General features: G+C 37.0%; 1 protein-coding gene across 5 annotated transcripts in view; it reads right to left on the bottom strand.

Moving 5' to 3' along the window:
- The window catches only part of stxbp5b (syntaxin binding protein 5b (tomosyn)), a 33,064-nt gene that overhangs the window by 11,702 nt on the left and 9,435 nt on the right, over positions 1-11,927 (bottom strand). For all 5 annotated transcript variants that reach the window (XM_083545466.1, XM_083545468.1, XM_083545467.1 and 2 more), the window contains exons 3-17: positions 9,327-9,408; positions 9,053-9,153; positions 5,812-5,946; positions 4,812-4,875; positions 4,584-4,667; positions 3,533-3,656; positions 3,305-3,383; positions 3,021-3,175; positions 2,806-2,878; positions 2,567-2,714; positions 2,416-2,483; positions 1,661-1,701; positions 1,117-1,337; positions 796-983; positions 222-347 (exon numbers count right to left, since the gene is read on the bottom strand). In XM_083545466.1, the coding sequence (XP_083401592.1) occupies positions 222-347; positions 796-983; positions 1,117-1,337; positions 1,661-1,701; positions 2,416-2,483; positions 2,567-2,714; positions 2,806-2,878; positions 3,021-3,175; positions 3,305-3,383; positions 3,533-3,656; positions 4,584-4,667; positions 4,812-4,875; positions 5,812-5,946; positions 9,053-9,153; positions 9,327-9,408 (1,689 nt within the window). The remainder of the gene's footprint in view (positions 1-221; positions 348-795; positions 984-1,116; positions 1,338-1,660; positions 1,702-2,415; positions 2,484-2,566; positions 2,715-2,805; positions 2,879-3,020; positions 3,176-3,304; positions 3,384-3,532; positions 3,657-4,583; positions 4,668-4,811; positions 4,876-5,811; positions 5,947-9,052; positions 9,154-9,326; positions 9,409-11,927) is intronic.

Below are 11,927 nucleotides of genomic sequence, written 5' to 3'. Positions count from 1 at the left end.
AAGGCTTTCAAAGTTGTATAAACAACTGAAATTTCCACTTTTTTGGTTCAAACTAAACTCAAACTAAAGCACCCTATATGTTGTGATAACATTCTGTTTATTATTATATTATTGTTACTGTGTAGCTATTTCAGATTTCCTTATGGCACTATACCACCATACTGGTCACAGTCCTCTTGTAAATACAGGCTAAATATCTTATCTCGTGTGTAACAGCTCACAGGCCATATGCAGAGTTGACAGCCAGGCTGGTGACCTGCTGTGGTGGCTCCCCGCTGACCCATACCAGCTGAATGACCAGTTCCACCTGGTAGCCTGGAGACTGTTTGAGCGGAGTGCTCCTCACCCTGTAAACACACAACAAAGCGGAGATATGCTGAAACCAAACAACACAACACAACCACTATAATACTATTAAAAGCACACAAAAAAAATTGTTAATACACAAATTAATAGGAATGTAAATCAATAATTTTCATGATGTATTTTCCTTAATGTGGTTTCCTTTGATAGCAGAACTTTGATGTAAGGAGGTGAAATATATTTGTATAATTGTATTATGTGAGAAAATCTTCTCAGAAGTCACACAAAGGCAGTTGCAAATCAGAGCATTTTGCTGAAAGACTACAGACAAGTATTTAATCTTTTAAGTAATTGATTGTGATGAATCCTACACAATATAACGAAGGACATCAACTAGAAGATAAAAAGATTATCGGATTTTCTTTATGAGCATAACGAGCAACAGCATGCAGGAGTAAAATGCACGCAATCGAGAACAGAAAGTCGCAGTACTTGAGGCAGGGCACGTTATCACGCAGGCCATCAGTTGAGTTATTGCTGCTGGTGGATAGGTGTGTTTGTGGTGCGCTTGACTGAGGGCTGGATGAAGCTCCGGGTGTGGATACAGCTGACGCGTGGTCCCCTCCACAGTCCGGAGAGTCTACCTCATTCAGCTCAGACTGCATCCGCACCTCCAACAGCTACATGTGTAGAAGAAAAATATTTGTTTCCTATTACATTAAAAATATGAATCACAGTGGGGTTTGGACTGTCTCACACTTGTTTACTTAAGACAAGCCAACGTGTGGTACGACATCAGGATATTAGTCATACCTGAACCTCCTCTGTGGTTACTTCCTGTTTACTGAACCGGTAAACAAGGACATGAGCAGAGACTCCAGCCACACACAGCATGCGGCTCTCTGGGCACCAGGACAGACTCTGGATGGCAAAAGGGTCTTCATCCACTATGTCAGTGCTGGGCTTCTCCTCCTTGTTACGGGCTTTCTCAAATACCTTGGCTGTTTTCAGCTTGTACAGTACCTGTAGCATTACTGTATAATAAAAGCAGTTACAATTTACAAGTATATCTTTAAAATATTTGCCAAACAAATATCAGAAACCTCAATCTCGCTCTCTCTCTCTCTCTCTCACTCTCACTCTCACTCTCACTCTCACTCTCACTCTCACTCTCACTCTCACTCTCTCACACACACACAAACACAAACACACACACACACACACACACACACACACACACACACACACACACACACACACACACACACACACACACACACACACACGTTACACAATATAATAGAACAAGCTGACAGTCCAGAATTATTCTGGATTATTCTGATTATTTGTAACTCACATGCAGAAGCATCCCAAAACTTGACTGAACCATCAGCATGCCTGTAGTACATAAAAACAGAGGAAACACCAATACAATGAGGAAAATCAAGAAAGATATAAATAAGTACTATAGCAATCCTTGTAAATCTTCTTCACGTTCCGTCTAATAATACAAAAATTTCTAGTGTCCATTATGCAAATTGCTTGTCTGGAGGTGCAATTTAATGTACAGGAAAAATTCCCTGTCAAATTATTCAAGGTATAATGTGAATAATATTGAAATATTCAAACCACTGCATATAAAATGAAATATTAAAACTGTTCTTTTTAAACTCACTTATATCATGTTTAATTAGGTACATAAACTGTCTTCTTTACCGTCCTGCTACACAGTTAGTTGGCTGAATACAGATGGGGACAGACCAAATCAGCTTGCATTGGCTAAGTCATCATTTTTATCTACGGTGATTGCCTGCAGTCTCACTTTGGAGTTTCTGCCTTGCAGCCATAATTAAAATTTCATCAACCTCGAATTTGACCTTGTTTGCTGCTTAAATTTTCAAAGACCACTATAATGACATGACATTTTGAAAATCCAGTGCTTGTAAAGCTCATAAATTGCATTACCTCTGAAAATATGGACTGTTTTTTTATTATATATATATATATATATATATATATATATATATATATATATATATATATATATATATATATATATATATATATATATATATATATATATATATATATATATATAAAAGACAAACTCACCCTGTGATGATGATCTCTGGATAGCTTTGTGTGCCCTGGCCCCAATTTCCACCACTTATAGGCCATTCCTGGAAAAAAAAATCTTAGATTACAGCACAAAATAAACTCTCTTTTTAGAAATAAAAGTAGACAGGTGTGTATAAACAGTTACCTTTTTACTGTAGCCCTGTCTCTTCTGCCTGGATCCCACAGAGTAAAGTGCAGGGATGAGTTCATCAGGACAGTCAGCAAAGTATTCACAGCAGGTCACTGGAGACTCATGGATAGTCAGAGGATATGGGTTTTCAAAGATAGGATATCTGCATTGTAAAATAACTATGTTAATATTTTTGCAGTCAGAAAGTGGAATGTGTACTCCATTTTGTATTAGTCCTGAGGTTTTTTTATTACCCGGTTTGTGCAAGGTCAATAACTACTAAATCTTTCTCCAGCAGGGCCACTACAGCATAAGGCTCTTGATAATCTGTGAAGAAGTAGTTATGCTCAGTTAATATTTACTTCTGATATTGTGACCATGATGAATGTTTCTATCATGTACAATAATAAATTAGCACAGCATGCAATATAAAATCTATTGCAAAAATAAAACGGAAGGAATGGATTACCATTCGGATAAGGAGTTTCACACAGAGTTAAAAAATCCACAATGGGATAATCCATCTCTAGTACAGCAGTGCTTTTTCCATGCATTACAGTCAGGCATGCCCTGCGTCCCACTGTATCATATGAAAGACCTCCAGACAGTATCATAAATGGATCCCTAGGCAAAACAATGAACAAGAACAGAGCGAACGTTTGCGTTATTTCTAGACAGCAGTCACCTGTAGTTCAACAAACTCCATATTTGCATTATACAAATGTTTTGATGATTTTTCACCCCGAAGCTTACCCAGCTCTGGTTGTTTTGTATTCCACTTTCAGAATGGGTTTGCATGGCTCAGGCTTTTTTCCATCTTTGGGCTGCTTGCCTAAAAGAAACCCGACACAGCTTTTCATTCGATTTATTCTATTTAGATTAAACATGGATATTTATAAAAACCTGCATTTAGAAATCTTTACTATAACAGCCTTAAGTGGCCTTTCAGCCAAGAGGAGTACGCCTGGACAGGAGCTTTACCATGTGGTATAATGATCTGTGCTGCCTTGGCAGGAGAACGTATATTCCATGTGGTAAGTGTACCATCTGAATGACTGCACACAAACTGTTTCCCTTCATGGTGCCAGGCCACTGAATGGATCGCCTAGAGGCCAAACAAAGAATGAGCAATCAAACACAGACCTTCCAGGCCTACGACATGCATACTGCAGTTTCTTATTGGCTAGATTTTTTATCCACACAGAAAAGACAATGAAAACAAGTTAACAGACGCATCAAATTACAACAGTTGCTTACAGAAAAGCACGTCTGTTTATATTAAAAAAAACTAAAGGGAATTAAAGAAAAATAAGAACCAGAAGAATGACAACAAAACCACATGCATCTTTGGTATTGCATCTAGTGGCTTCGTACATGTCCAAAAGTGATATTTCAGTTACTCTTGCAGGAGAATAATTGACATCAGTCTGTTTCACAGTAAACATTTTTTTTTTTACTTTACTTTTTGCTCACGCAGACAAGACACTGTTACGTGGCCCTAGACCATCCCAGAGTTTCCCATCTACCAACATTATTCCTTTACATACAAGTACAATGTCTCATCACAAAAAATATTAACCTTGTGTACCAAATATTAACCTTTTGTACCAATGTCAATATATTTATGATTATATATCCTTATAATTGAAAACTTTATTAATACATTTGGCAGACATTTCCCCAAACAAAGGTGTTTAATTCCATCCACAGTAACATCTCTTTCGTCAAATAGTCTGTTTTGTGGCAGCAGAAATGCAATGCAATGCAAACCAGTTACAAATCTTAGTATTACAGAATACAGAATTGCATTTAAAGTTTTGGCATTTCAAATTTCTTTAAAAATATTAATAGAATTAGAACCACATTATAACTGGATGGCTGCTGCCTGCAAAATGCTATGTAAGAATTTGGTACTAAGTGGACTGTAAATGCTTAATAGATGTCATGATTTTTTGTAAATACACAGAAACAATCTCTTAATTTGTATTTGAATGATTGATCCTTAAAACTGAGGAAATAATATGCATAATACCTCATCATAGCTGTAGCGATAGTCAGCCTTCTTTGATTTCAAGTCCCACAGCACAACAATACCACATTCAAAACCAATCAAAAGCTGCAAAAGAAAGCAAAAATATTCAGTGGGATACATGAATTCTTGCCCTTTACAAGAAATGCAAAACTAATATACAAATATACAACTGCATTATTGTTCAGATTCAGCTGAAAAACTCTGTTTCGCTTTGTTTGTGGTTTTTACCTTTCCCTCATCCATAGGATTATCACTGATGTGTACCACTGGACCAGGATGGGATTTTGAAGAGCTAAAAGTAAGAAGAGCAAAAGCAAAAGAAGCAGAACAGTCAGTAAATAATTAACTGTAGCATCGATTCAGAAATCAGTTGTGCTTGTGTTTCAAATCACCAGAAAAGATCTTCTCTTTTGTAAGGAGATATATTTAGGGTTCAGATGACCTCAAGAATATACATATATGTCAAGAAAACATTTATCTACCTCAGAGGGCCTGGAAAATAATCAAATTAATCCCTCCCGAATGTGAACGACACCATCTCCATAGCAACAACAGCAGGAACATGAGGATGGACCCTAGAGAGGCACCATCCTGGTGCACCGACCATATGTCACTAATCTAACTACACTGTACTGTCTTCAACCATGTCATGTTCATTATCTAAATAAAAGCGAAATATTTTTTCTACTGCTCATTTCAGAACAATCTAAATGTGGCTTTGATCGAGAAGATGTTGCTTGTCTCTTCTGACATGTCCCTGTTAACATTATTGTCCTCATCGTAGCAGTTCAAACTTTCTTGCTTTTGAGCATAGTTCATAGACATCTTTGGGAGAAAAAGAACAAAATGTGTGTGTGTTAATTCTTTTTTAACTTCGTTCTTGTTTCTATAGCAACTCATCTGGAAGACTGTATGTCTGAGATTGAGATGACTAGAGATGGCCACAGCAAATGATCTTTCTGCTGCTGATTACAGCATACCAGTGGGACACTGACTGATCCTATCTTCGAAAAAGCATCATCTTTAGACATATACATCCAGTATGAGTTAACTATAAGTAGTTGAGTGCATTCAACATTATTAACAATGCATAAATAAAGAGAAACTATACACTTATGCTTATAATTGATACAGAGAAAGTGTAGAACACACACACACACACACACACACACACACACACACACACACACACACACACACACACACACACACACACACACACACTCACAGATCAATGGCTTTGTTCCACATGATGACATAGCCTGAGAGAGTGAAGGACTCCACATTGACAATATGAATATTTCCCCGTTCTGTTCCGATGTAAAGCCATTTACTCTGAAAGGGCAGATGGCAAAACGTGATCCTGCCAAAACAAAACGAGCAGACAAGCAGACAAGTATCAGTAAAGGTGAATTATACATCACTTTACCCAAATTACTCATTGCACTTTTTAACATCCTCAGGTCATGGCGGCCTTTTGATTTAAAAAGGCATACGGACTAAATGTCAACAAGCATGTCTTTATTGTGAACAGTCATCATGTGCCTCAACAGACAGCTATAACTCTATAAATCTGCATAAATCAAATGATATCATAGCAGACTGTGCATGGTTGCCATGGAGTGAAATTGCTTCAAGAGATATGGGGAGGAAGGGCTCAAGTCGCCAGACACTTAACGATAGACGAAAACGCTGTCTTTCCCTTCAAAGCGTTTATGTAATTTGATAATCCAGCCGTTAACTTGGAGCTGATCACATATTATCTTCACATAACATATGCTAATTCTGTAGCCTTGTAACACTTTAACAGAATTGGAAAGCAGTTCGTATAACTCATGAAAAATAATGGGCATGAATATTACACTAGCTAATAAACATTACGCTCCATAATTTCTTATCTCTTCTTATTATTACAAATCATACTGATGATCTGTGGTTCTTTAGTTTTATTTCACTCTAAAAAGCATATTAAAAACACTATTTCTAACCTTTATAATGCTGCACCCAACTTATCTCAGAAGCGTGAAGTCAAAGTTCAGAATGATGCCATTGTTTATTGGACATTGGTAGAAAATTTGTTTACATTTTATTATCAACAAACTATCTAGCCAACTAACTGTATAATGTGGCAGATCTAGCAAGAAAATATGTTTGTATGTTGATTGAAATATACAAGTATATAACTCATTTACAGATCAGAAGTTGTTTACTGCTGATGAAGCATGTGACCATGTTGCTTGTTATCACCTGCTTAACTCAAAAGTACAGAAGTGAGTTCTAATTAGAAATTCCTCATATTCTCATATTTTTGAATCTCACCAAACATTAAAGGAAAAGACAGTACTGTTAGCAAAGGGCGGTTAAACAAAGTGGCAATGATTGAAACTAAAAATAAAGTAAACTAAAAGGAGATCTCTCGCTCATATTTTCTGTGAAATCAGATAATCAACCACAGCCATAATCATTGTTTCTATTTCTATGTTAAACTATATGGCCACAGGTTTGTGTACACCTGACCATCACACCTATATGTGATTCCTCCCAAACTGGAGGATTTCCACAATATTAGAAGCACACAATTGTATTGAATATTTTTGAATACTGTAGCTTTAGATTTTCCTTTCACTGGAACTAAAGAGCCCAAATCTGTTCTAGTAAGACAATATTCTTTTGCACTAAGCAAGCCCCATCAAGACATGGTTTGCCATGATCAGCGTGGATCACAGAGCCGTGACCTCAACCTCACTAAACCCTGTTTGGATGAACTGGAACACTGAACTCATCCATCTTCAACTGACATAAAGAGTCTGACCTCACTAAGGCTCGTGTGGCTGAATAGACTAATCTTCACAACCATGCTCTAAAATCTAGTTGAAAGCCTTTCCAGAGTAGTGGGGGTCATTATAACAAGAAGAAATGGTAGAAATGCTGATAAAGCAAATATGGGAGTGATGGTAGGGTGTCCACATACATATGGCAATATATTGAAGTTAATTAAAACCAAGAAAAACAGACTGCAATTTTGCACACCATAAGCAAGCCTTACATTATGGTACTGCACATCTGCATGTTTGTGTTTGTAAATATAGCCTATACTTCTCTGCAGCAGAACATCTTACTTAAAATTCAGATACGCATGATCAGAAGCAGTATCAGTTTTTCACAATCCCGCTCTCACACAACTGAGTTCCACTGAAATTAGCTCGTTCTAAATTCACTGTGACATCGCGCAGCTCACACAGAACAAATGGAAATGCCATGAAGACGCCGTGCTCGCCAGTATTATAAATATAAATGTGTTCGTTCTTTCAGATTGCAACTTCAGCAAACTGTAATGATGTAAGCCTTGTTGGAGCACGCTCAATCTAACTGACGGCGCACATTACAAGAGAAACAATCCTCTTATATTGATGCACTCCTGTATTCAATTACTAATGCCAAATCTTTGTGAGATAACTATAGTTTTATGTTCTAGAGAAATCATTTAAAGAACGCATAAAACGTTTTATTCAATGAGTCTCTTGTGCATTTCTTGTTATTTTCATCTCAAAATAATAGATAAAAGTGAGTGCAAGATGGCAAGCCTTGTTTCAGTAACTGGGAATAAAGCCGGTGGCTCAACTGTGTCCCGAATGACAAAGTTTAAACATTGGAACGGTATGAACAGTTGAGGTTTGTACTGTCAGTTTAGGCGAATCATACAATTATGCAGTCATTTTGTACTAACAATCGAGAACTTTTCTTTGTTAGCTTACTAGATCTCGCACAGTGCACTGCAAACTTCATAGAGTGTACAACTTTATGTACAAAATGTAAATAAAAAACAAAAAGAGCACTTTAAAATCAGCAAATATCTGTTTAATATAGAAAGTCACTAATGTAATTTTAGGTCAGTACATAATATGTTTACATTTTACATTATTTATGTAACTGGGAAAATGACATTTTATTAAAAATGTTCACTAGTATGTGTTAGCTGACACTATGACTATATATAGTATTCTATATAAAACTACAGCCAACGAACAAGTGTGCAAAGGAGTGATATCAGACACAGTGTTGGCCACTATTTCCGGCCTTGATGCTGACATAGGACCTCTTAAAAGCAATGATGCTGTGATATTTCACGTCAACTGCTTTTCACAAATTTAATCCGATCTTTATAAAGGAACAGATATTGCATATTTAGACTCCTACTAGCTCGGTGTGCCAGAGGTTGAGACAACTACATGAGACATCCTGAAAGACTGTAGGATGACTGCCTTTGTCTCGTTGTCTGCAATCCATTTCCCTCCCCCCGATTCACACGCAAATTTGGATATACAAGCAATTGCAGTCAGTTTCAAAACCAAACATGTCTAGAAAGCAAAATGTGCTGAATTTAATCGAACACCTATAATGTTTATGTGAGCAACTGCATTAAAAACCGCTTTGGAGTGTATGGTTATCCAGGATTAACTACAACTTACCTCTCCCTGCTGAATTTAAGGGAATGGAGAATAGCTGGAATTTTTTGCCGCAGATTCCATAAATGAACGCTGTCATCAGCCAAACCACTCACCAGCGCCCCCTGTAGAAAAGGCGACACTCAGAAACTCATGCAGAACGAGCGACAGGGTCAATAATGTCTAACATACAATAGAAAAAAAATACTAATTTCTTTCCCCCAATACAGGAAATATGTGGAAACCTACCAAGTCATCGAGCAATGACTGTGTTTGCAGAGAACAGAGAGAAACTTACCTCGTTAATGAGAAACTGCAGCTGGATGACAGCCGAGCCGCTCTCATGCTGGCAGTAACACTCAACACCGGCACGGCCAAAGCTGTGCTCAGCTTAGTCAAGGTTAAATCAGTGAAACAATATAAAATCTATTGAATGATCACTGTAGGACAGTAATTTAACAATATGGCATAATGCTATTCATAATTGATCTGTAATGGGGTAGAGATTGGCATAACGCTGACAAATAAAAGAAAGCAGCAATCTCCATAGCTCCAGCACTAGAGGGGACCTGTTCCCAAGAGTCTGTCAGTACCATTGCTGAAGATCTTGTCCACCGACATTGCTAAAAAGATTACAAAGTCCCAGAGGACAGGCTTAAGCCATGTCAGGGTTTGCAGCAACCATTTGCAGCACTATGCTATAAATGCACTCATTCAGTGCCACTCCACAGGCACGCAGCCCACACACAGCCAGCCGGCATGCAGCAGCCACTGTGTGCTGTCCTGTTACTGAAGCAAGCAGAAAGCAAAAAGTACAGCACACAGAGGGTTTCATATTTTCTACAAATGAAGACTGATAGAATGGAAAGTGCAGGAGTAAGATTCCGCATGATACATCCATATGAAACATACAAAAAGGGAAGAGTTCTGCAGGTCAACTAAGGGAAAAGAGCAAATAGTTGGCACGATATCGATACAATGTATTCTGCATTCTTTTGCACAATGACAATCACAATGCACAATAGAAAAAAGGAAAGCTGTGCATGTTCCCAAGAAGTTTGTTATTGTAGGCAATCCAGGAATCCTGGTACATTAGATAGTATCAAGCCATAAAGGATTTCAGAATAAACAGGAAATATCTGTTAAAAATATGAATGCTATATTATAGGCAGGCCTGGTTCCCAGTGTAGCACATTAAAGGGCAACTACACACAGTACGCCATGCAATGGAATGGTCTGAACAACTGGTCCATTACATAAAAATTATCGATCTATTTGATAAAGTAGTATATAACAAAAAACATAAAAAAAATAAATAAAATGTACTTAAATTGAATACACTTACAAAGCAGTGTTTACATTCTGGAGAGCAGAAACTGTGTGACTTGTTAAGTATACAACACCTACTAACATGTAGATGGGAAAGATGTTTCATTTTTGCAACATACAGTGCCTGTCAAAAGTTTGGAAACACCTAGTCTTTTATCATTTTGGGGAGACACACGTATGTTCCTTTTATTCATATGCCACAAACTACTTCATTTAAAGATATAACCATTTACTTTGACCATACAAATATTTAAAATGTACAGATGTTAAACATTATTTTCAATGAAAATAATCCTTCCTTGGAATGAATAAAAACTTTACACATTATTGGTATTAGGACAGTACTTTTCTCCATATATGTAGCTAAAAAAAAAGTCCTTCCTTCTCTAGTTGCCGATTTATTTCTGACCTTGCAATCCAGTTCATCCCAGAGAAGTTCAATAAGATATATGCTTAGTGACTGGGCAGGCCATTCCATGACAGATGACATTCTAGATGACTGTTGCTGTCTAAATAATGCTTACAGAGCTTGGACGTATGTTTCAGGTCTTTTTATGGTATGGTGAAGTTGGTTCCAATTATCCTTTGTCCAGACAGAATTGCATTCACAGAATTATAGAATGGAAGCCATGTTGGTCACCCAAAATAAGTCTCCAAACTTTCTTGCTCTAAAACAACCCCAAACCATTAAGCTTCCACCTCCATGTTTGACTGTGGGTGTGAGGCAGTTTGCTAAAATCTTCCCTTCTGTTTCCATCTTCATAAGTCATATGTTCTTCTGTTAGAGTAAAAAATGTCGTTTAGACTGATCTGACAACAGAACGTTCTTCTAGTCATCACTGACATTGAGTGTTTTTGCCTTTTACTTCCATATAAAAAAGCATGCATGCATAATTAATAATACTAATTAATCTATATATATATATATATATATATATATATATATATATATATATATATATATATATATATATATATATATATATATATATATATATATATATAAGCTCAAAAACCACTGACTGACTCACTCACTCATCACAAAATCTCAAAAACCACTGAACGGATTGCAATGAAATTTGGAACATACCTTCCTCTTGGGTCTTAGGTGCTCACTAAGAAAGGGTTTTGAAAAATTCGGCCTGGATCGCGGCTAACTCGCGAAAAACGCGATTTCTTACGCATTGTAAATTCTTCGAAATAACATTACGGATCCTAATGAAACTTAGTACATTGTTTCTTATTAGATGTTAGATGCACGATAAAAATTATTTTCAAAGTAGTTCGCCCTGTATCCGTACTACAAAGGGGTAGTACGTTATTTGTTGACGTTACGTTCTGACCTCTGATCATCCAGTCCTGCTCAGTGCTTACTGCTTATTGCCATATTGCTTAGCGTTCTGCCTTCCGTAGCGAAGCACAAGTACTTTCAGCTAGTAATATTAATAAAACTGGGTGGTTCCAAAATTTGACAGATGCTGTATGCATGTGAAAACAGGTTGAGGTAGTGGGTGCATAATACCAACACACTGTGAACAAATAAACAGCTAAGCAAATTAAAATTACTGAA

The sequence above is a fragment of the Silurus aristotelis genome (genome assembly GCF_946808225.1).
Source record: "Silurus aristotelis genome assembly, chromosome: 6".
Classification (NCBI taxonomy): Eukaryota; Metazoa; Chordata; class Actinopteri; order Siluriformes; family Siluridae; genus Silurus; species Silurus aristotelis.
Note: the sequence above shows the minus strand (reverse complement) of the source record. Positions and strands in the feature narration are given on the sequence as shown.